Source organism: Gobio gobio (genome assembly GCF_949357685.1).
Source record: "Gobio gobio genome assembly, chromosome: 13".
Lineage (NCBI taxonomy): Eukaryota > Metazoa > Chordata > Actinopteri > Cypriniformes > Gobionidae > Gobio > Gobio gobio.
In genome coordinates, this window is record NC_137106.1 from 27,367,606 (window position 1) to 27,393,528 (window position 25,923).

Sequence of the window (25,923 nt, forward strand, 5' to 3'; positions counted from 1 at the left end):
GTGTTTATTTTTAATAACTTACTCTTGGGACAATCTATAAAACCTGTATTTGAACAAAGCAAAAAAAGAAATGTCCCTTTTTCAGGATACTGTATTTTAAAGATAACTTATTTAGTTTACAAAATTTTACAGATCTTTATTTGAAAGGGTTTTAATGTGTTTTTCATGCTTGTTCTATGAACCATTAAAAACCAGAAGGCATGAGGACTGCAGATGTGGCCAGCAATAAACTGCAATGTCCGTAATCTAAGACAATGCTACAGGGAAACAGGAAGGATAGATGATCGTCCTTGGAGTGCCAAACCACCCAGACATGTTCCTCCAGATATGCTTGAGAACAAATGCCTTGGTGGAAGAGTAGAGTAACATCTCACGGCAAGAACTGGTAAATCTGGTGCAGTCCATGAGGATGAAATGCACTGTAGTGGACACACAAGATACTGACTGTGACTTTTGATATTGTAATTGACTGCTACCCATGCCCCCTGCTCAGGGACTTGTTCCATTTCTTTTTGACAAAATGTCTGTGAAATTTGTTCAGTTTATGTTTCAGTTGTGAAATTTTTTTTTTGCATAATTTTTTTTACACATAATAAGACATTTGCTGGTTTCTTTTTGGGATGAGTATATATACAGTGTTGTTAAACAGGGTTAAGGGTTGGTTTTAAAGGGATAGTTCACCTGAAAATGAAAATTAGCCCATGCGTCAGATCAGGGCTAACTCTTTGCCATAAATCGATGTGTACGGCCGTCTGTCGGAAGCTAGTTATTTTAGTTTATAAAGTTTTAAATATGGATTTTCTCACACAAATGCATCGCTTGGCTTAAGAAGGCCTTTATTAACCCCCCGAAGCCGTGTGGGGCACTTTTATGATGAATGGATGCACTTTTATGGACTTCAAAACAGAAACAGCCATTCACTGCCATTATAAAGCTGGGAAGAGCCAGGACAGTTTTAATATAACTCTGATTGTATTTGTCTGAAAGAAGAATGTCATATACACATAGGATGACTTGAGGATGAGTAAATCATGGGCTAATTATCCCTTTAAGTCTCTTATGCACACACTGAAATTATTTGATCAAAAATACAGTGAAAACAACAGTATTATAAATAGTAGTATTAATATTACAATTTATATATTTAGATATTTTTTATTTTAGTATATTTTAAAATATAATTTATTCTTTACTGCAGTCTTCAGTGTCACATGATCTTTCAGAGAATGTTCTAAAATGCTAATTTGGTGCTCAACATTTCTTATCATTGTTGAAAACAATTTTCTGTTATTGTGTACTGTTATTAATATTCTGTGGAAAGAACAGCATTTATTTGGAATAGAAACATAAATGCCTTTTGATTGATTTAATGCATTCTTACCGAATAAAATTCATGACAAAATTCATGTTAGATAAACAATGTCAGTTTAGAGAATCAAAGTGAACAGACTGTGGCTGCTAAAGAATTTGAAAGAAGCAGTTAATCTGTGTCTGAGGGCAAAGTTAGCATAAACTCACAATGACAAAGCAAGAATTGAATTAACTTTTTTTGTAAAAGGTCCATAATGTAAAGTTTCAACCAAACGGTTTAATTTTTACAAATGATCCACAAAGCTTTAGACATGCCCTCTGTTAACCATTTTCTTAATTCCCTTAGAGTGTGATTGTGAGGTATGAACCCAATGGCCAGGTGCAGGAGACAGATCCACAACCAGGTCAAGCACAACAGAGCGCAAAGATGAAGTTTGAAGATCTTCTCTCAGAAATTAATGGATTTGGAAGGTTCCAGAAGATGGTCCTGATCATCAATTTCTTTGGTCGATTCAGTCTTGCATGCCATTTCCTGTTAGGCAACTTTATTGCCGTCATTCCGTCTCATCACTGTGACATCAGCTCTCTGGATGCTGACGGGATCCTTAGGAATCTGAGTCGAGAAGAGAGACTGACTGTCAGTATTCCAGCGCAGGAAGATGGGACTCCTGCTTCCTGTCACATGTTCTCGCATCCTCAGTTCAACCTGCTGTTAAACTCCTCCAGCAGTCCCTCAGAGGTTGCTGTAGTGGAGTGTCAGAATGGATGGGAGTATGACAACAGCACGTTCATCAGCACTCTCGCCACACAGGTTAGACTCTTGCTTTTTATGTAGCACTGATGTATTCTGCTCTATTCTAGTTGTGGCCTTTCTCTCTCTCTTGTGTGTTCAGTGGGATTTAGTATGTGACAACAGAGCACTGAGCAGATTGACAACCACCATCTTCTTCATTGGGGTCATGTTTGGAGCGGCTGCTTTCGGGAGCCTGAGTGCAATGTAGGTGCAACTAAACTTTTAGGCTTTTGTATGTGTTTTTACCACCTCAAAATTAGCACATCAAATATCTTAGTTCATAGTTCACCAAAAAGAAAAGAAAAAAAAGAGACAAAATACAGTATCTTCAGTTCCAAAAAAGTCATACAGGTTAGGAAACACAGGAAGCTTTCCTGTAGCTCAAACAGTAGAGCATGGCGCTAGCAACGCCTAGGTCATGGGTTCGATTCCCAGGGAAAGCAAGAACTGACAAAATGTAAAATGTGTATCTTGAATGCAATGTAAGTCGCTTTGGATAAAAGCGTCTGCCAAATGCATAAATGAAACGACGAAGATGAGTAAATTATGACAATTTGGGTGCACTTTTCCATTTCAGTTGCATTAGAAACACACTGGCCATGTTTCTAAATTATCTAATCAAACATGGATAGCCTTCTCAAAAGTATCTAATGTGAATGTAAAGATAGTAAAAATAATGTTTTGTGGTGTTTGCACTGGAGTGTTTCTAAATGGATACATCTTATTGTACACAGGTTTGGGCGTAAGCCGATGTTGCTGGTGTCATATATATCAGGAATGGGTTTTGGATTGTGTAGTGCTTTTTCCTCTTCCTTCGTCATGTTTTCAGTACTGAGATTCTTAACTGGATTCACCATTACTGGCAGTGTTATCATCTCCTCTGTACTCAGTAAGTTATTGGGGTTCTAAAATGTTTCTAAAAGGAAGACATGTCACTGTAAGTGATGATTTGCTCTTTTGTTCCTTCATTCTTTCTCAGATGTGGAGTGGGTGAGCATTGAGCACAGAAAGCTAGTAGGGGTGATTGACAGCCTGTCTTGGACATTTGCGTTCATGAGCGTTTCACTGATTGCATACTTAATTCGAGACTGGAGGTGGCTGACAGTTTCCATCTCATTGCCCACCGTTATTGCCATAATCACTTGGTGGTGAGCATAAATAAACCAATACTAAGTAGATGTCATAAAATATCTGGTACATGAAATATACCCTTTACAAGAAAGTCAGAGTAAATACAGAACATTCTCAATATGAAATAATTATTCATGTGAATAATGTTATAGGTGGATTCCAGAGTCGGCTCGGTGGCTGATTGCTAATGGGAAGGTGGATGAAGCTTATAATTATCTTCATAAATGTGCTGTTATGAACCGTAAAAAAGAAGGCACTGCTAAAATAAAACCTGAGGTGAGAGAATCCAGAATGTTAGTTAAAACATATCACCAACATATTTTTGCTAGCAATGTGTCAGCACAGCAAAACTTTCTCCCTCATTAGAAAAGGTGAATGTGAACTGCAGTCTGCAATACATTTTACTTCTAACATGGGATGTTTTTCTAAGTGTAACATTAAGGACGGGATGTAACAGAAGAAGCAAAAGATCTTTTCTTCTGTTTTGTGTCTTACATCTGAGTGAAACAAAAAATGTATTGCAGGTTGTTGATTAGATGGAAGCAGATCTGAATGCAAGCTTGCAGTTGATTGTAAGAAAGGGGCAGGTTAAAGAGGACAAAATAATTGGAGAAGTCCAGCATACATCATCAGAGAGAAGTCTTTCGTTCCTCCGGAAGATCAAGTTATGAAAATGTAACAAATGTCAAAATAAAATAAAAAATAAACACATTGTTTACAATGGTGTTAATAGGGTCAGGGTCTGTGTTTGTTTTCTTGCCTTTTCTTTAGCACCGTTTGATAACAGAATCTGAGCATCTTTGTTTTTCTCTCTCTGTCTAGGAGTTGGCTAAAATCATAGTTACTGGACGAGGAAACAGGAAGTATTCATACTTGGATCTGATCAAGACTCCTAAAATGAGGAGATTGGCTTTACTCACAGGAATAACCTGGTGTGTCAAATTGCAAATCACAAGCCACAGTGCCATCAGTAAAAGGGTGTTCAGATTAATCTCATTTTGCACATGTTTCTGTTTTCCGCTGACAGGTTTTCTGTTGCCACTGTCGCCTATGGGATTAGTTTCAACATTTCAAGTTTTGGACTTAATATGTACCTCACTCAGTTTGTGTATGGTGCCATTGAAATTCCTGCTAAATTGAGCATCTATTATCTGCTGGATAAGTTTGGAAGACACATAACTCAAGCTGGATCTTTGCTATTGGTTGGAATCAGCCTCATGATAAACTTATTCATACCCAGAGGTGAGAGATGTACAACTTATTCCCCCGGTTTTACAGACAAGGCTTAAGCTAGTCCCAGACTAAAATGCTTGTTTGATCTGTTTTAACCGAAAGCAACTTGCACTGACATATCTTAAATATGTCACTGCCATTGTTTTGTCTCAAGATGCACCTTCTAAGGCACATTTATAAAAGCTACTTTAATGTCCTAATTGAATACTGGCTTAATCTAAGCCCTGTCTGGGAAACCGAGCCATTGACTTTTTTCGTATGAAAAATTAAATGACAATGTAGGTTTGATGAAAAGATCCAGTGCAAAAATGTTGTCTCTTGCCATTCAGACAAGACAGTGGTTCGTACGGTGATAGCAGTGCTGGGAAAAGGCTGCTCTGCCACGTCTTTTGGTACAGTTATTTTGTACAGTTCTGAGCTTTACCCCACTGTGTTAAGGTAGGAAAACTAACTTCCTTTTTAGTTGTACTCCAGCATAAAAAACTAATGTATTTATTGAAATGTTACGCTGCTTGTAGGCAAAATGGGATGGGCTATAATTCCTTCGTGGCTCGTCTGGGTGTGTCTGTGGCTCCTCTGATCTTGCTATCAGATGATATATGGAGCCATTTCTCTCAAGTCCTTTTGTCTTCTATTGCACTCGTTGCTGCTTTTGTGGCTTATCAGCTACCAGAGACACGTGGCAGGTGTCTGCCGGAGACTATAGAGGATATCGAGGGAATCAGGTGAGGTTATGTGGGAAAACTGTTTAGTCTGTTTTTCCAGGAAACTGAACCCTTAAACATTAACATTTGCTTCTCTTCGCAGGAAGGCCACTGATGGCTCACCACTACAAGATCGAAAAATGGAGGAAAAAGAAGGCAGTAGGGTGAAATGGAAAGATGATTTCATTTTGCAGAACACATAACTATAGCAGAATTGCTTTTTTTTATCCATAAAATGTCCTATTTATGTGTTATCATTTCATTAAAAATGTAAAGAGAAATTTGAAGGGAGATGTCGCTTGTTTTTCTCATTGTGTTTGCCATTTTATTTAGAATTGTGTGAACTCGTTATTCCACATATATGGGAATATTATAGTAGAAATAGCCCAAAGGCTAATTTTATAATTAATTCATCAACATATATTTTGCTTTAAAGCAAAAATTGATTGGGTTCACAATGCGAGACCGGCCACAAGTAAATTTCTACAGGCCAACAAATAAGTTGTGCCAAGAAATGTGGTTGACAAAATCAAAGCTAGGTTTGGCACTGGTTTACTAACTTTATATGTACATTTTAATCAAAATGCTTCATCTGGAATGATGGCAGAAGATGTTATGCAACTTGAGTTTACTGCTTATTAACCAGTAATCTGGAATAATGCCCTGGTGCTTATCAATACGTGTTAATAAAATGCAGAATGTAAGTGTTTGTCTATAGAGAAGAATATTATTAGAAGTGATTTATTTCTTTGGGCCTATTTTCTTAAGTACACACAATGTAAAATGGCCATTTAAAGGCTTTAACATTTATTTAATCCACTTGCTATAGAAGTTTTGTGAACCACAAATCCTTTCACAATAAACAAGGATAATAGTGAAGGTAATAGAGAATAATGAGAAGATACTGTTTCATGACAATCAGAGACATAGTTTGCCTTTTTTCGGCAAACTCCGTTTCCAACAAAGAGGAAATTGTTTATGATATATTGATTTATGTATGTGCAAAACAAATCATGTATACTACCCAAACTTTGCTAGTGTGAGTAGAAATTGCTGACAAGTTATCATTGGTAAGGAAAGGCGTCAATGTCCACACGCATTAACCAAGTGAACTGCGCACATGGCGGGACTCTCTTTTACAAGCATTAACAACAACTCACAAATCATTCACCCCTACTTACAAGCTACTATGGTTGGAAGATCATCTGAAGATATGGACACACACACACTTTAAACACAGACATACAACCACAGCAGTTTTATTAATGACCAAAGTACAAGCGGCATCTGACTTCCAGTTACCAACCTTTGATATCCCATAAAAACTCAGCACATAAACCAAGCATTTTGTAAGAAGACACAGAGGAGAGTCTGTGCATCGTAAAAAAATATGAAGTTTGATGATCTAATTACGGAGATCAATGGCTTCGGCAGGTTCCAGAAGATGATTCTTTGCATCAGTTTTGTAGGACGATTCACTATACCGTGCCACTTTCTCTTAAGCAACTTTATCGCCGCCATCCCGTTTCACCATTGTGACATCAGCTCTCTGGATGCTGACGGAATTTTTGGGAATTTGAGTCAGGAACAGAGACTGGCTGTCAGTATTCCAGTGCAGGAAGATGGGACTCCTGCTTCTTGTCATATGTTCTCTTATCCTCAGTTACATCTGTTGACAAAATCCTCCAACAGCACCGAACTTCATGTAGTGGAGTGTCAGAATGGATGGGAGTATGACAACAGCACGTTCATCAGCACTCTCGCCACACAGGTGAGATTTCAATGAAGAAGTGGCAAACCTTACTTGGTAAGATGTGCCTGTACACTGAAAAATCCTACAATGTCAATACTTTTACAGCATTTTTTAATCTTAATGTTAATTTCAAAATTTGAATATCTTAACATTAGTTACTGCACTGTGAACCAGCATAAACAAAAATGAACAATTGTATTTTTATTAACTAACATTAACGAATGTTAATGCAGTTTTTTTAAAATGGCTTACAATTTCTCAAACTATGGCTCCTTTTCTCTAAACTCTACTCACAAAACCACCAAACACACACATCATGCAAAATATTATACATCTCTTGCAAAAGCAAACACTTCTATTAGCTCTTCACTCAACCCATCAAATGATTAGCCATATACACGTCAAACTCCACACGGATGTGAAAAATGTAAAACACTGCATCTTGTTTCTTTTGCTGGTTCTGTGTGCAGTGGAGTGCACAGGATTTTGTCATAGACTTCACATGTACATGAACAAAATATGTTGATCCAGAAACATGTCTAACAAGGAAAAATAACGGTGACCCACTGTACATTAGTAAATGTATGCACAATTGGTGAACTTTACAGTTATTGAACTGAACTGAATAAACACTGAACTGACTTGAACTGTATAAATGACACTATTGGCTTGTTAGAGCTGCTTTAGGCTACAGCAGAATTTGAATTTTGTGCTATTGTGAAGATAAGTGTGGCATTTGAATGGCAGTGTTTTCCAAATAAAAATCAAGAGCTGTTAGTTTCGAATGCAAATGTAGAGAACTGTTTAGCATTTTGCAAAAATGTCGTTTTACAATTGCAAACTGAGTGTCAGCCAGGCTCTCTCACTTCCACCACACAGCCATCCCTGTCACCAGAGTAGTACTTACTTATCACCCGCACTTGTCATCAATCACCTCAGCAATGCACTGCATAGCTCACCTTCAATCACTGTCTGGCCTTGAACTAGGAAAGACTCACTTTCCTGTTCTCCTTGGTGTGTTCCTGTCTTCTTGTGACTTCATCCCAGTGTGTTGGCTTTCATCCCGGCTGCTGAGGTATCTGTTTCTCCATGTCCATATTTCCTCTGCAAGACAACCATCAAGACTGTTATTCATCTACCATCTCTCACTGTGATACAAGTGCATCTGCTACACCCCATTCTCTGCCCTGTGTTCCCAAATAAAGTGTGTGTTTGGATCTTCACTAACCTTGTCCAGTGAGTATATCCTGACAGAAGGCCAGACCAAAACATATGGATCAAGATCACCGTGATCCTTTTCAGGAACCAGCTGAAACTCTCTGGAGAGAGTTAGTGGATCCCAGGGCAGCACTGAGCACCGTCACTTCCACAACAGTTACTACTCCACCTGTCTGTGTTGCCAGTCCCATAGTCAAGCCAGTGCCCTTCTCTGGTCTGGAGGAGGACTGCAACGGATTCCTCTTACAATATTCCCTCACACTGGAAGCGCAGCTTCAGCTGTTTACCACCAAACGATCTAAGATATTCTTCGCATCTATCTGGTCAAGTCCTTCAATGGGCCGAAACAATCTGATTTGAAGCTGGTCCAGCCACCATGTCTCTTCAAAGTTTCGTTGCACATTTTAAGGAGGTGTTTGGCTGTACCACAGGAAATTCTTCAGTCAGCTAACAGCTTTATCATCGCCGACAAGGTATGAGCTCGATTACAGATTATGCACTAAAATTTAGAACTGGCCACTCGGGGACCACTCAAACCCTCTCGCTCCTACAACAGCGGTACTGGTGGCCTGGCATGGCCAAAGACATCAAGCGGTTCGTCCTAAGATGTCAACTTTACGCAACTGCAGAGACATTGTTTAACCAGGTATTTAGAAATTTTGGAATCCCAGAAGATATAGTTTCAGATCGAGGACCCCAATTTCTCATGTGTCTGGAAGGCTTTATTTCCACTTCTAGGTGTGACCGTCAGTTTGACGTCCAGCTACCATCCCCAAGCATATGGACAAACGGAGATTAACCTCTTCCTCAAAACCTTCTGTCAGCGCCACCAGGACACAAGGAACCAGTTCATCGCCTGGGCCAAATATGCTGGGCCAAACATAATTTGGGAATTTAGTCTGATTCAGGGGGAATCAGAATGCCAAATCCAGACTGATGAGAGGAGAAGCTGGGGATGGAGGAGGGTAATTAGCTCCGGAGAAATGCGTTAGCAGCTGATAGTACTGAAGGAGCTTATATATGCATGCTGTGAAAGGCATCAGGTGTGTTCGACATTGGCTGCGGCTGGATGCAACCAATCGGCGAGAGTAGCCACGTGCAGGCGTGGAGGAGCTGCCATCGGAGACGTGAAGTCGGACACATTCTGCTTCCCATGGTGACGCACACGCTGTGTTTGCATACTTTATCACAGCTGAAGTGAAATAAATGCAATATTTGTCAATATACGGATGTTTCAGAGACATTATTGTCATGTAATACTTTATGCACTGCTTAACACAGCGTGTGTTTGTACAAGAATAAAGTTCATCATATAAGCCTACACTATCAATGAAGTGGGGTCTACGTTTTTTATCCGTGTTATTTTGATAAACATGACAATATAACATCGCGTCTACATTAAAGGAGGTTTTACTGTTATAAAAAACTGATTTCTGAGCTTTAGTGGAACTGAAGGTTTTGGAATATTCAATTCAATTCAATTCAAATTTATTTGTATAGCGCTTTTCACAATACACATTGTTTCAAAGCAGCTTTACAGAAAGTGCATTTCATAGATGTACAGTAAAAATGTTAAAAAGACAATGTTAAAGAATAATGTTCGAAAAAGTTAATCAATCGTGTATTAATCTAGGCCATAACAACGCTGGCGTTGAGTCGTCTCTTCACAGGCGTGGAGTCGTCTCATCACAGGTGTCGGGGCATCCGAAGTCTCCATGAGAGGCTGGATACAAACTGGAGCTGATGAACTATTTACCTCGGGACTAGTGTCCCGAGATAACAACAGAAAAGCAGATGGGAAATGATTAGCGTAGCTGCTGTTCAGAATATTATATTAATGCTTTTGATCCGATTTAACTGTAGTATAAAAAGATTATAATGTGAATGCTTGGCTAAAGAGATGCGTCTTTAATCTAGTTTTAAACTGGGACAGCGAGTCTGAACCTCGAACAATATCAGGTAGACTATTCCAGAGTTTAGGAGCTAAATGTGAAAATGCCCTCCCTCCCTTAGTGGACTTGGATATCCTAGGAATGACCAGAAGCCTAGAGTTTAGTGATCTTAAAGAGCGCGATGGATTGTAGGGCGATAGAAGATCCGTTAGATACACTGGAGCTAAACCATTTAGGGCTTTATAGGTTAGTAGCAATAGTTTGTAATTGATACGGAACTTCACAGGTAACCAGTGTAGAGATGATAAGATTGGTGTTATATGATCATATTTTCTTGATCTAGTAAGAACTCTAGCAGCCGCGTTTTGGACTAACTGTAGTTTGTTTATTGAGGATGCCGGACAACCAGCTAATAAAGCATTACAGTAATCTAATCTCGAGGTCATGAATGCATGAACTAACTTTTCTGCATCAGAAATAGATAGCATGTTACGTAGCTTAGCAATGTTTCTAAGATGGAAAAATGCCGTTCTTGTAACATATGAAATATGATTTTCGAATGTCAGGTTGCGGTCTAATATAACACCCAGGTCTTTTACTGTAGTGGATAAAGTGACAGGACATCCTTCCAAGGTAAAATTGTATTGCGAGAGGTTTTGTGGGCAGTTTTTTGGACCAATAAGTAACACCTCCGTTTTATCTGAATTTAATAGCAGAAAATTACACGTCATCCAGTATTTAATGCGTCTTTAATGCGGAATAAACACGAAACACACGTGATCGCTGTCATGCAGTGAATCTGGCCAATCGTGGAACAGCTGTGTCGACATCAGAGTCCGTGCAGTCTGGTGCAGCCGCTCTAGAGAAACTGCACCGGCTGTATTAGCCGACTGCTCTCGAATCGCTCTCGCGGTACTTTGATGCCATACGTCACTGTCACGTGGCGTCTGCGCTGTCTCAAGTCGGACATAATTTCTAACCGGCATGCACTGCTTCAAGTCAGCCACTGATCGGTCTGCGCATCGCTGCATCATGTCGAACAAGCCTATTGTGTTCCTATAGGTAGACTATAGCTTGACTAACATGACCTGCCAGAACTAACGCTATATACGCTTGATTTTTGGACATTCTTTAGAGTAGCAAAAGCTAGAATAGGGAGAGAATAAAGGAAAATAGTTTTTTTTTTAAAAGAGATTAAGTGCTCATGCAAGAGATACAAATACATTGTCTAAATTGAGCAAAATGATTTTTGAAGTCTCTAGTATTTAATTATTGGCTGGCAATTCCGCAATTACATTAAAAAAATTACTGCGTGTGCTGAGTAACATCTTTTCAAATAAAGCAACTTTTTCATGGCTCATTCTCAACCTAACTAGTTTTTTGCTTTGCCTTTCACATCCAAAAAAAAATGTGAAAAATTTTCAAAAATCTGTTCCCTTTCGTTCAGTCACTACGATGTACGTTAGTGACTAACGAATGGGGGTTTCGCTTAGAAGCCAATCATCTTCTTCGTATTCAGCAGCGCCCAATGGCAGTGCCAATGCCATGGGCATGCGGAATTTGCATGCGTAACTCCGCCCCACCTCGTGGGTATATCAGGAAGTACGCTGGCAACATCGCATTATGTTTCTGCTTTGGAGCCAAGAGGATCTCTTCACTCCTACAAGCCTGATCTGAGTCTTCGACAGCTTTTCGAGACGAGCAGCTTTCCAGAGGCGTTGGTGTTACGGCGCGTTCCAGTGATCATCATACTGCCTGCCTGCTGATCTGCGCAGTGGTCCGCTAGACAGCTGGTGTGTGGTCCCTGGGCGCTTCGGCGTTCTCTGCGAGGCTTTCCTCTCATAAAAGAGCTTACACGTGACGCGTCCTTTTCAGGATGTCTCGTCCGTGTACTTCTGGGTGTGGTCGGTTGCTTTCCTCCTCTGATGGGCACGAACACTGTCTGGTATGTTTGGGCTTTCAGCATGCTCAGACAGCGTTCGTGGATGAGTCATGTTCTCACTGCGGGAACATGACCATCGCAGTGTTGCGGTCAAGACTCCCTGACCTTCGTACTGAAGTGAGAGTCCCCTCTACCACACCCCGATCTACTGAGTCCCAGTACTTCGGCTGGTGGTCAGGGTGACTTGACGGTTACGGTGTGGAACAAAGCCCCGACGCTCATGCCTCGGGCCACACCCCCGTCTTGCACATTGCAACCCGCGAGCGTTCAGATGCAGATCGCGGGGCCGGCTCCGGCCCCCCCGCGCATCTCGTTTGGCGCTCCGGAGGAGGATGCGATGTCGATCACCGCATCACAAGGTGGGCTCGAGTCCTCTGGAGATGATGACTCGGCTGTGCTGCCGCCCTCGGGCGTGCCAGCATTGCCCGAGTCAGATCCAGAGCTGACAGCCATGTTGTCTCGGGCAGCCGCGAGCTTAGGGATCGAGTGGAACCCTCCACCCTGTCCCGAACGCTCAAGGCTCGACGATTGGTTTTTGGGGGCTCGCGCTGACACCCGTCAGTCCTTGCCCTCAATACCTTTCTTTCCCGAGCTGCATGAGGAACTCACGCGGTCCTGGAAGTCCCCGTTGTCTTCCCGCGACCGTTCGGTGGCTTCCTCCGCCTTCTCCGTCCTCGATGGGGCGGCAGCTAAAGGGTACACTGGGATCCCTCCAGTTGAACGTTCTGTTGCGATGCAACTGTGTCCTCAGAGCGCTTCAACCTGGCGTGGTGATCCTAAGCACCCCTCCAAAGCCTGTCGGTTCACATCAACCTTGGTGTCGAAATCGCACAGAGCCGCGGGGCAGGCTGCCGCTTCGCTGCATGCCATGGCGATCCTCCAGGTCTACCAGGCCAGGATCCTCAAGGACATGCACGAGGGTGGAGTTGATCCGGGGCTCTTAAATGAGCTGCGTGCCGCCACCGACCTCGCTCTCCGGGCGACGAAGGTGACCGCACGCTCCCTGGGTCAAGTGATGTCCACAAATGTGGTCCAGGAGCGTCACCTGTGGCTGAACCTGGCCGATATGCGGGACACCGAGCGGACCCGGTTCCTCGATGCCCCCATATCCCAGGCCGGCCTCTTCGGCGGGGCGGTTGAGGACTTCGCCCAACAGTTCTCAATCGCCCAGAAGCAGACTGAGGCTATCAAACATGTACTGCCCCGGCGTCCAGCTGCTGCCTCCACCCAGCCGCCGGCACAGTCGCCTCAGTCTGCTCCACGCCGAGGACGCCCTCCTAAGGCTCCCGCCCCTCCCACCCGGTCCAAGCAGCAGCCTTCACCCGGGCCGGGTCGCGGAGGAAGCCGTAGGAAGGCGTCCAAGTCCCCTCAGGCCGCCCCGCGCCCCGCTAAACGCCAGGCCAAGCGGCGCTCCTGAGACGGACAGCTCAGGGATGGGAAATTCTTTCGAGGAGATGGTAGCAGGACCACTCCTTCCCCCGGTGGAGGGCCGGGGGAGAATCCTTTGTTCAGCTGCTGGCCCCCGGGTCAGCAGCACCCTATGTTGGTCAAAGAAAGAATTAACACTCCCATCCCTGAGCCCACAGAGTCCGGTGATGACGGTGCGCGCCACCCACGGGTCCCGCCACTCGCATCCCACTCTGTCACCAGCCTCCTGGCAGAGCAGACCTTCCCTGGTCTCCTCTGTCAGGACGCAGCTGTCAACCGTGCCCCCGCACCGGGACGCCCCACAGCCTCCCATGTCCGGGCCGGTGACGCTGCATCGCTGCAAGCCCACACCGGGTACGTCTGTACACCGTATGACCCCGCTGGTGCAGTTTCTGGATGTCTGGCTTCAGCTTCCAGGGCTGTCCCGCTGGGTCGAGCGGACCGTCAGGCGCGGCTACGCGATTCAGTTCGCGCAGGTTCCTCCCTGCTTCCGGGGAGTCCGTTCCACCATGATCGGGGCCAACGCCCCCGTCATGCGAGCGGAGATTGCCACCCTACTGGCGAAGGGTGCGATCGAACCTGTCCCTCCAGCCGAGATGAATTGCGGGTTTTACAGCCCGTACTTCATTGTACCCAAAAAGACCGGTGGGCTACGGCCAATCCTGGACCTGCGCGTCTTGAACCGTTACCTTCACCGGTTTCCGTTCAAGATGTTGACAGTGAAACGCCTTTTCGAATGCGTTCGTCCACACGATTGGTTTGCAGCGATCGACCTGAAGGACGCCTACTTCCATGTCTCCATTTTGCCTCGACACAGACCGTTCCTACGGTTTGCTTTCGAGGGGCGGGCATATCAGTACGCAGTTCTACCATTCGGGCTATCTCTGTCCCCTCGCGTCTTTACGAAGATTGCAGAGGCAGCCCTTGCGCCCCTTCGGCAGCACGGGGTTCGCATCCTGAACTACCTCGACGACTGGCTCATACTGGGTCACTCTCGAGAGCAGGTTTGCGGACACAGAGATTTGGTGCTCCATCACCTAGCCCGTCTGGGCCTTCGGGTCAACTGGGAGAAGAGCAAACTTTGCCCCGCGCAGAGGATCTCTTTTCTCGGTATAGATATCGACTCGGTCGCCATGTGCGCGCAGCTTTCGAGCGAGCGCGCGCAGTCTCTGCTGACTTCCCTTCGACAACTCGAGGGCAAGAGTGCGGTTCCACTGAAACACTTTCAGAGGCTCCTGGGGCATATGGCATCTGCAGCCGCGGTAACGCCGCTCGGATTGCTTCATATGAGACCGCTTCAGCACTGGCTACGCGATCGAGTCCCGAGATGGGCATGGCGGTCTGGCACGCTCCGGGTACAAGTGACTCGGGCCTGCTTACAGACACTCACCCCGTGGTCGAACCTCAGTTTTCTACGACCGGAGTGTCCTTAGAACGAGCTTCCAGGCATGTTGTTGTGACAACAGATGCATCATCCACGGGCTGGGGTGCCATGTGCAATGGACAAGCAGCCGCGGGCTCCTGGACAGGACCCCAGCGCCTTCTGCATGTCAATTGCCTCGAGTTACTGGCAGTACGGTTCGCCCTGCACCGCTTCCGAGCGTTGCTGAGGGGTCAACATGTGCTAGTCAGGACAGACAACACGGCCGTAGTAGCGTACATCAACCACCAGGGCGGTCTACGCTCCCACCGTATGTCTCAACTCGCCCGCCATCTCGTTTTGTGGAGTCAGAAGCGCCTGAGGTCCCTTCGTGCTGTCCACATCCCTGGAGACCTGAACTGTGCAGCCGACGAGCTCTCACGGTTTCAGCCTCTCCCCGGAGAGTGGAGACTCCACCCCCAGACGATCCAGCTGATATGGGAACGGTTCGGCGACGCACAGGTAGATCTGTTTGCCTCCCAGGACTCTTCCCATTGCTCCCTGTATTATTCCCTGACCGAGGGCACCCTCGGCACGGATGCACTGGCGCACAGCTGGCCGTCAGGGCTACGCAAGTATGCATTTCCCCCAGTGAGCCTTCTTGCACGGGTACTGTGCAAGATCAGGGAGGACAAGGAGCAGGTCGTCTTGGTCGCCCCGCTTTGGCACGGCCAGACCTGGTTCCCAGAACTCTTACTCCTTGCGACAGCCCCTCCCTGGCCTATTCCTCTGAGACTGGACCTCCTTACTCAGAGACGGGGCACCTTTTGGCACCCGCGTCCAGCGTTCTGGAAGCTCCACGTGTGGCTTCTGGACGGGACACGGTAGGTTTGAGTAGCCTTCCACCTGCGGTGGTCGCTACCATCACTTCCGCTAGAGCTGAGTCTACACGACGTCTCTACGCGTTGAAGTGGAACCTCTTCGTCACATGGTGCTCTTCCCGCCAAGAAGACCCCTGGAAATGCCCGATCGGGTCCGTGCTATCGTTTCTCCAGGAGGGGGTGGAGCGAAGGCTGTCTCCCTCCACCCTTAAAGTGTACGTGGCCGCAATATCTGCCTACCACGATCTCCTGGGAGACAAAAAGGTAAGTCAGCACGACCTGATCATCAGGTTCCTGAGGGGGGCGAGGAGACTGAATCCTCCTCGCTCTCCTCTCGTTCCCTCTTGGGACCTCTCAGTAGTCTTAAGTGCTCTGCAGAGGCCTCCCTTTGAGCCTTTGCGGTCGGCCGAGATTAAGTTCTTGTCTATGAAGACGGCTCTGCTGACCGCATTGGCCTCGCTTAAGAGGGTCGGGGACCTGCAAGCATTTTCGGTTGACGAAGCGTGCCTTGAGTTCGGGCCGGCTAACTCTCACGTGATCCTGAGACCCCGGCCCGGATATGTGCCCAAGGTTCCTACCACTCCGTTCCGAGATCAGGTGGTGAACCTGCAAGCGCTGCCTTTGGAGGAGGCAGACCACGCCTTGGCATTGCTCTGTCCAGTACGCGCTCTCCACGCCTACGTAGACATGACGCAGTGTTTCAGGACCTCAGACCAGCTCTTTGTCTGTTATGGTGGAGAGCGGAAGGGAAGCGCTCTCTCAAAGCAGAGGTTGTCTCACTGGATAGTGGACACCATTGTTTTGGCATACCAGCAGCAAGGCCGACCATGTCCCCTTGGTGTGAGGGCACACTCCACCCGGAGTGTGGCCTCCTCTTGGGCTCTAGCGCATGGCGCCTCGCTAACAGACATCTGCAGAGCTGCAGGCTGGGCGACACCCAACACATTCGCCAGATTCTACAATCTCCGAGTGGAGCCAGTGTCCGACTATGTACTCGCCCCTACGGGTGGCCGGTAATGGGCCAGGCTCAGGTGTCTTCGCTTGCTCGCCATTCCACTCCAAGGACTGGATACGTGCGATATTTTCCTCAGGTGAGCTCCCCGAGAGCCCTGAGCTCCTCCAGCACTGCTTACGCCGACATCAGTTCAGTCTGCCCTTTCGAGCCCAGACCCTCATGTCCGGCCAGGTGCTCCGTGTGCATGGTTCCCCTCCGGCGACCCCCACACGAGTATTCCCACCGTAAGCCTCCTCAGTGAGCAGGTGTCTTTCCCTTGGCAAGTCCCTGCCACCCCTAGGGTTAAAAATCCACCTTCGGCTGGTACCCTAGAGATCTTCCATATGCAACCCTCAGCGGGTCATATGTGTATTCTCTAAGTCCTCCCTACGGTAGGCATCTTGGCATTCCCTCACTGGGATATGCTTCCCAGTGTACCTTGGTAATCCTGTGTTAAGTGGGAGTCCTACGGCCTTAAGTGGCGGGTCTCACACTTACGCAGGGCACTGGATGACAGCCGAGTGGCGTTGTTGAATAGGATCCCCCATTCGTTAGTCACTAACGTACGTCGTAGTGACTGAACGAAAGGGAACGTCTCGGTTACGTATGTAACCCTCGTTCCCTGAGGAGGGAACGGAGACGTACGTTTCCTTTGCCACGTCAGCTGTGCTGCCTGGAACGCGGAGTTCAGTCTTGGCTCCTGCAGCAGTAACATAATGCGATGTTGCCAGCGTACTTCCTGATATACCCACGAGGTGGGGCGGAGTTACGCATGCAAATTCCGCATGCCCATGGCATTGGCACTGCCATTGGGCGCTGTTGAATACGAAGAAGATGATTGGCTTCTAAGCGAAACCCCCATTCGTTAGTCACTAATGTACGTCTCCGTTCCCTCCTCAGGGAACGAGGGTTACATACGTAACCGAGACGTTAGTTGGGCAATTTGAGGGGTAATGTGACATGAAAAAAAAAAAAAAAAAAGGGTCACTGGATAAAAGTGTCTTTCATCCACATCTAGTTTTGAAAGTCTTTTAGTTCATGAAGCAGTTCATCGCAACTGTTTAAGAAAAGTAATTTTCCATCTCTCTTCATTTCACAGTGGGATCTAGTATGTGATAACAGAGGTCTAAACAAAGCTGTGGCCACCATCTTCTTCGTCGGAGTGATGTTTGGAGCAGCTTTTTTTGGTGGCATGAGTGACAGGTGACGTTTCATTAAAAACAGAACTGTGTATTATAATAAATACTATAAATGATTTACATTTTATGAACACAGCCACAAGCATGAAATGTTTTGTAAACATATACTCTCTTTGGCATGTAGATTTGGACGTAAGCCAATGCTGCTGGTGTCGTATATATCAGGAATGGCTTTTGCATTGGCCAGCATCTTTTCTTCCTCCTTCATCATGTTTGCAGTGCTGAGATTCTTTAGTGGATTCACCATCACTGGCATTGTTATCGTCTCAACCGTACTCAGTAAGAACCTCTCTCTCTCTCAGTCTCAAGGCCTCAGATTATAATTGAAAGTTAATATAAAAACAAGGTAAAAGGGCCTTATCGTATATATGTGTCTTTCTCCAGATGTGGAGTGGGTGGACATTCAGCACAGGAGACTAGTATGTATAATTGACAGTATGGCATGGGCTGTTGGGAGCACCTCATTGTCTCTTATTGCGTTCTGTATCAGAGACTGGAGATGGCTGACAGTGGCTGTCACTTCACCTTTACTGCTGTGCACAGTCCTCTGGTGGTAATAGGCCTTACATATTCTAATTAAAAGCACAAATGAGTAAGTACAGCCTATGTCTAGAGGCATGTCCTGTGTCCAAGTATACCCGGATGGCCTACTTATTCAGAATTCTGAAGTGCACATCCACTGGAGACAACAATCCCATGAGGCCACAGGAGAGGATTTGTGAATGGCAGTGAAGCAATGCAACTCACGCCATAGGTCACATTAATTTAACATATGAATTTCATTCCTACACCATACTATATAGAAAATGAATTTTTACAGTTGCTAAGTAAATTTCAAACCAAAGGTAGTACCTACTTAGTATGCGCTTTCAGACGCAGCATCGGTGCATGCAGAAGACACAAGCACAACTATCAAACACATCTGTCTAGTGCATGTTTACTTAGAAAACTATGGAAAAGCAGAGGAGTGTAATGCAAAAAAATGCATTCTGTCTGAACAGCCCCTAACAATGTTTTATAGAGCAAATGTTTCTTATCTAGGTGGGTTCCAGAGTCAGCTCGGTGGCTAATAGCCAATGGGAAGGCAGAAAGAGCTCATTATTATCTTCATAAATGTGCTGTCATGAATCGCAAGGAGGAAGTTATCTCAAGAATCAAACCTGAGGTGAGCAAATATATCTTATATGATTTTATATCTTACAGTACATGCTGGATTGACAAATGGTCACTTTAAAACAATTGTCTGTCGGTCGGCTAACTATAGCTGTCTTTCTTCAATAGGCTCTTTCTGTCATAGTAACAGATCAAGGAAAGAAAAATTATTCGTACCTGGATCTTGTCAGAACCCCTAAGATAAGGAGACTGGCTCTACTCACAGGAACCATATGGTGTGTAACAGGGGTTATGCGCAACAAACTTCCATATTCTTTAAAACAGGTTGCATTGCTTCCGGTTAAGCTTGTTTGTATGTGCTTCATTAAATATAGAGATGTTTTACTCAAGATGTATTCAAAGAAGCAAGCAAAGATGAGCAAAACAGATGTCCATCCCATATTCATATTGATACAGTATCTAAAAGTTATGTTGTATTTTTATTCTTCTTGGATATTTAAATTGAATAAAACATCAATAATAAAAATCACTCGTCAGAGGCTACAAATAGATGTGCAACAGGTGCACCCTTTAGGTATAACTTTGTCTGAAGAGACATCCAGGCACATCCTCAGTGCGGCAATGAAGCGCATCTCGTTCTCGCTTTTTCAAGGAACAGGGTTACAGTCAAGTAACCCGAGACGTTCCCTTTTAAAAGATTCTCTCTATGTTGAGCTGAGTTACCGCTATGGGAATGAGAATACCAACACCACACTGGAAGTGTCTGGACCCCTCACGGTTGTGTAGTGTGTGCTCACAAGCATGCGAGAGGTTTCAGACATGAGCTTGAGAGGTTGACTCAAGGATGCTCAAGTGTATGCAGAGAGGACCAGCCTGCTGCATCAGATACTTGTTGCAAGGGACCGCCCCTTGCCAAAGAATTAGAGGAAGCAAACCCCTTGGTAGAATGAACCCTAACTTCTAGAGGCGAAGCTTGACCGTGTGCCTCGTGGGCTAGAACAATGGCATTCCTCAAACAGTGTGACATTGTTTGCTTGGTGGCAGCCACCCCCTGGTTACGACCCCTGTAGCAAATGAAAAGTTGCACTGACATCTGCCACTGGCTAGTGCGGTGGACGCAAATCTGAAGAGCACGGACTGGACACAGTGAAGTTTCCCCTAGCTTAATGAAAAGCAGAGGACAGAAGGCTTCAAGAGTGACCGGATGTATGGTTGAGAATGGAACCTTAGGCAGGTAGTCAGGATGAGGATGCAAAATAGCTTTCACCATTCCTGGGGCATTCCCGGGTGATTCAGAAAAGCAGAGGGGACATTGCGCTGTCCCTTGAGAAGCAAAGAGGACATCTCCGGCTTTGTAAAATCTTTCCCAAATCTGCTTCCAAGGATGTAAATTGCCCTAAAGGACAGGAACTTGTCCTGAACTTAAAGCAGAACCTGCTGCACTAGTCTGCTGGCATGGACACTGATACTGTAGTGTTGTCCACCCGTACTAGGACATGGTAGCCCCTTAACTGGTGGAGGAAGTACTTCAGGGCCAGAAATAAAGCCATCGATTCGAGGCAATTGATGTGCCAATTGAGATGATAATCTCACCAGATCCCCTTGGCTGGACGGCCTCCTAAGACCGCTCCCCAGTCCGTACGGAGAGCATCTGTCATTAGCATTTCACAATGACAGCACGCACCTAGAGTGGGACCAGGGTGAGGAACCGGGGTTTGAGCCACATTAAAAAAAGGGAACAAATCCTTATCATAAACATGGATTTTAGAAATTTCACAAAGTATTCAGTGCATTACCATAAACATAATTTTTTAGGAAGGCACAAAGCACATAGCGTGTCCTTGCCCTTATTTGCCTTTGGGGATTTACACCTGGCTTTGAGCCACAACTGAAGCGGTCTCATGTGCTAAAGGCCCCCATAGGGATCACCATGGACACAGCTGCGATGAGACCTAGAATTTTTTTTTAAAACAGTAATGTCCTGACCTAGTCTGATGTTGTTTAGGGTGTTAAAAATGGTCTCGACACGAGCGGGAGACAGTTGTGCCCCCGATGGTGATCAAGTCTCTTTTTACCCCTATGTACGTTGTCCTTTGGGCGGGAGATAGAACACTTTTCTTGGCGTTGCATCTCAACCCCAGAGAGACAAGATGAGTGAGGATCTCGCAAGCTCTTGAGACTGTTAACACTTCCTGTGTTATGTTAGAATTTAAATGTGAAAGCGTATGTCCTTGATCAATTGAGACAAACCAATCGTGAACGTCTTGAAAGAATGATTCAAGCCGGGAAGATTTAAAATCGGATGCAACCCCCATCTTTTTTGGGAACCAGAAAGTACCGACTGTACTAGCCTGACTCTCTGTCTTGGAGGGGAACATGTTCTATGGCCCCAGAAGAGATTGCAGCTCTTGTGACAGCACATGCACTTGCACTAGTTTAACGGTATAGTGGGGATCACACCATTGAAACGAGGAGGGCAGTGTATACCTTTTTTCTACTGTCTTTAGGTCACTCTTCTTGACTTGCATACGGCTGTTATCGGAAGCCAGTGATTATAGTTTATAAATATGGATGTTTTTCTTACAAAATGCATTGCTTCAGAAGGACTTTATTAACCCCCTGGAGACATATGGATTACTTTTATGATGGATGAATGCACTTTTTTTGGCTTCTAAAGTTAAATCAAAGTTACTATTCACTCCCATTATAAAGTTTGGAAGAGCCAGGATAATTTTTAATATAACTCTGATTGTGTTTGGCTGAAAGAAGGAAGTCAAGTCATATACATCTAGGATGGCTTGAGGGTGAGTAAATTATGGGATGAACTAACCCTTTAACAATTGGCAAGTTATTTTCACAATCTATTTCCCTGTAAACAAAATGAATGGGATTTTTACTTCTGGAACCTGGCTGTTGCACTCCATTAGCCTTCAGCGACACTAGATTAGAGAACATGGACAGACTTTATTGTTTGAATAATAAATAATCTATTAATGGTTTTCCCCTCTTGCAGGTTTTGTGTTGCCACTGTGACCTATGGTATAAGCCTCAACATCACAGGCTTTGGACTAAATATGTACCTCACTCAGTTTGTGTATGGAGCCATTGAGGTTCCATCTAAACTGATTGTATATTACCTGCTGGAGAAGATTGGCAGACGTAAAACTGAAGCAGGAGCGCAGTTATTGGCTGGAATCAGTCTTATGATCAACATATTCATACCCAAAGGTGAGACTGGCAAAACCAACCTGATTACACAATATCACACGAGCAAGAGTCCTGTTGTTCTTGAATATCTAAAACAGCACTATTATTTTTATACAACAGATGAACAAACAAGATGTTAAGATTACATTAGGCCTACATTTTAGGCACAATACTGTCAGTTATCTTGTTTTTTGCTGATTTTTGCTTCGCCAACGAAAACAGTTTCAAACAGCCACAGCGAAATGTTGTGCACATACATACAAGCAAAGTTGTGGTGTGGTTTGGTGTAGTAAGTATTTTGTGCCTGAATGAATCAGCATTTGAATTAGTGATTCAATGACTCACTCATAAAGACATTACCTTGTTTCGTTCCTGAATAAATCAGCAATTTCAACAGTACAGTGTGTACGAGTGACTGATTGATTGAATGAAAGACAATCATTTGCCTCCATCTACTGCCATAACAATGTAACTGCAGAAAGAATAGGCTAACTTAAAAATTCCAAACATGGGACGCTGCTCAGTCGATTACATAAAAGTAGGAAAACCCTGTTGTTCAAATAGAATTGTAGCGTTGGTCAACTTGAACTCTGTGGGAAACTATACTTACCAGTATGGGCACTAGAAGAATCTTATATGTTTATTCAGTCACACACTGTGCTTAATATCATCTCTTTCACATTCAGATCAGTGGATTGGTCGTACAGTGGTGGCAGTACTGGGTAAAGGTTTCGCAGTTGCTGCTTTTTCGACAATTGTATTATACAGTTCGGAGCTTTACCCAACTGTTCTCAGGTAACAGAACTGTCATATGATTAAACTTCTCTTTTACACTTAAAACAAAAATCTTTAAATTACTTATTTTTTTATATTATTAGGCTATTATCTAAAATGCTATATTTACATTACTTATATTGGTACTCAATTACCCATTAATAATGGTTCTTGTAATTAACAATGTTGAAAAATGTTTTTGCTGCTTAATAATTCACAAGAACAATATTTATTTGAATAGAAATTAACATTATAAATGTCTTTACTGTAATTTTTGATCAATGCTGAATACAGTTTTTAATCTTTCTTACCACAAACTTTTAATTGATACTGTATCACGGACAGTTCGCAAAAAAATAAAAAATAAGCAGCACAGCGGTTTTCAACATTTATAATAATAATAAATGTTTCTTGAGCATCAAATCAAGGATCATGCGACACTGAAGACTGGAGTAATGGCTGCTGAAAATTCAGCTTTGCCACCACAGGAATAAATTACATTTTAAAATATATTAAAGTTTTTTTCAATTGTAATAATACTTCACAATATTACTGATTTTATTTTTGATCAAATAAATGCAGCCTTGGTAAGAATAAGAGATTTCTTTCAACAACATAAATCACATTATTAATAATTGACTGCAAAATATATGTTAGTGCATAATATATAAATAAATAATTTATTTGATTGGGTCCAATAGGCAAAATGGGATGGGCTATAACTCGTTCCTGGCTCGCCTGGGTGTGTCTGTGGCTCCTCTAGTCCTGCTATTGGACAGTTTCTGGGGCCACTTTTCTCAGACCGTCCTGTGTTCTGTGGCACTCGTCGCTTGTCTGGTAGCTTGGCAGCTACCTGAGACACGAGGCAGGTGTCTTCCCGAGACTATAGAGGATGTCGAGGGTACTGGGTGAGTCATAACCTATATTTTGTTAACGCAGCTATAGAACACTTGTATTCAACACACACCTGAACATTGGAGTAATGTTGAATAAAGCATGTAAAACATGATACCATATTTTTAGATTATTTTAAGAGAATTAGCTTGAATTAAGATATATTGGGATCAATATAGGTACATGTAATATTAAAAACACTTAAAGAAAAGTTAAAGTTGTTAATTAACCAAGTCATGTGTTTTTATCATATTGAATAGGAAGCAGGAGGATGTGGAGAAAATGAAAATGAATGAACCCACTGAAGACCATTGAGATTTGCGTACATTCAATCTTTAACCAATCTTTTATCTTTTCCCAAGACAGTAAATGTACACAAAAATTTAAATATTTTTTATTAGTTACACAAAGATTTAAACATTTCTCCAGTGCCATGTAATAATTACAGAGATTTTTTCTAAATAAGATTAAATGTGAATGAATATATTTAAATTGTGAATCTGTGTTTGTGAAAGAGAAAAACAAAACAATATGAGAGAGAGAGAGAGAGAGAGAGAGAGAGAGAGAGAGAGAGAGAGAGAGAGAGAGAGAGAGAGAGAGAGAGAGAGAGAGCGTGTGTGTGTTTGAGTGGGGACTGTTTTATATGAAAAGTTTTTTAAGATGCCAGTGGCCATTTTATCAATTAGAATACATGCAAATATCTGACTGTGTGAAAATAAACCTTTACACCATACAATTGTATTAATGTAAAAAAAAAAAAAAAAAAAACATACTTCTGTACCAAATTGAAAAAGAGCCTTTCCTTTATGACTTAACGTTCACTTGGCATTTCATTCTCTGCATTTTCTTTCTCGTAAACGTAACAGCCCACCTTTCCAATGTTCACACCTTTTGGTCCAAAAAGGTACCCATAGCAGGGCACATGGCAGTACGGGCTACCCTCGTGCTGCAGAAAATTGAGAAAATTATAGAGCATATTATTAGGGAGTCCGAATAAATGATTACTATATCATTGTGTCATAGAAGCAAAGCAGTAGGCTGTGTGATGTGTTTATGAGTACCTCTGCATGACCACCAGGGGTCAGTGTTTTCTTGCACCTCACACAGCGAAGGCAAGGTCTGTGCCAGTTGCGACCCAGTGACATCACCTTCTCAGCTGAAGCATTAGACCATGACATCACCACATTACATCATATCAGTCTAATACAGTGCTTTTTAATGATTATACATTCAAAACAAAATAAGTATATATACAATCTGCATCTTATAAAAAACTAAAAATATTCCATAAAAAAAAAGAGAAAGAAATGTATTTACAATTTGGAATATTTTTTATTTGAAATATCAATCGAATTTATTTCAAATATATAATTTGATAAAATACATGTATAAATAAATAAAAAATAATATATAATTTTAAATAAAATTTGTAACTTAGTTTCTGTTTGGGACAAAAATATACAGCTAGAAAAGAACCACAAAGTTCAAATTTTGTAACTCAAGTGTAAATGGCAAGTGACCATCATAAACAACACTGACCTTTGACTTGGACCTTAAACTTATCTAAAGTCTCAGAGTGGTCAGACAGTGTGCTGCACACATATTTACCACAGCACAAAACCACGCACACTTTCTGCATTTTTACATTTTCAAAATACTTGATTTGTATAAGCTGTTTTCCCTATGGGGACCAAAAAATGCCCCCACAAGGTCAAAAAGTACTGGTATAACTATCCTTGTGGGGACATTTGGTCCCTGAAACATAGGGAATGCCAGGACCACACACACACACACACACACACACACACACATTCCTGAAAGTTCTCAAATGTCTAAAAAAAGTCATAGTTTTGATTCAATGGACTCACCGAAATAAACTGCCTTTCCACAGCCCGGACACAAATAAGTCTCTCCAGCAAACATGCGTGTAGGCACAGTGGACGCTACAAACAAAAAGCAAATCCTTTATGGTTCTGTATAACTTTTATAATTGTATCTGTGTGTATGTTAAATGTTTCTGCACTATAACTTTAATATAGTTGGAGGACCATCCATTCAAACTTTCATATAGGTGCTTTTCTGACTGGTGTCTTTGA

At 43.5% G+C, this 25,923-nt stretch overlaps 2 protein-coding genes across 2 annotated transcripts in view; one reads left to right on the forward strand and one right to left on the reverse strand.

The window, feature by feature from the left end:
* Nucleotides 1-1,738: 1,738 nt before the first annotated feature.
* Nucleotides 1,739-24,142, forward strand: LOC307136008 (uncharacterized protein; the record flags this gene model as incomplete). The annotated part of the gene is made up of 20 exons (XM_079832754.1): nucleotides 1,739-2,122; nucleotides 2,205-2,308; nucleotides 2,839-2,993; nucleotides 3,084-3,252; nucleotides 3,388-3,511; nucleotides 4,058-4,167; nucleotides 4,263-4,477; nucleotides 4,798-4,906; nucleotides 4,987-5,193; nucleotides 5,276-5,336; nucleotides 6,563-6,943; nucleotides 17,740-17,843; nucleotides 17,964-18,118; nucleotides 18,224-18,392; nucleotides 18,881-19,004; nucleotides 19,121-19,227; nucleotides 21,966-22,180; nucleotides 22,846-22,954; nucleotides 23,635-23,841; nucleotides 24,088-24,142. The coding sequence occupies 20 exons, from the start codon at nucleotides 1,739-1,741 to the stop codon at nucleotides 24,140-24,142; spliced, it is 3,264 nt and encodes a 1,087-aa protein (XP_079688880.1).
* A 204-nt stretch (nucleotides 24,143-24,346) lies between these two features.
* The window catches only part of crip3 (cysteine-rich protein 3), a 34,526-nt gene continuing 32,949 nt past the window's right edge, over nucleotides 24,347-25,923 (reverse strand). The window contains exons 5-7 of the mRNA XM_079833342.1: nucleotides 25,696-25,770; nucleotides 24,889-24,983; nucleotides 24,347-24,773 (exon numbers count right to left, since the gene is read on the reverse strand). Of these exons, the coding sequence (XP_079689468.1) occupies nucleotides 24,639-24,773; nucleotides 24,889-24,983; nucleotides 25,696-25,770 (305 nt within the window). The 3' untranslated portion in view covers nucleotides 24,347-24,638. The remainder of the gene's footprint in view (nucleotides 24,774-24,888; nucleotides 24,984-25,695; nucleotides 25,771-25,923) is intronic.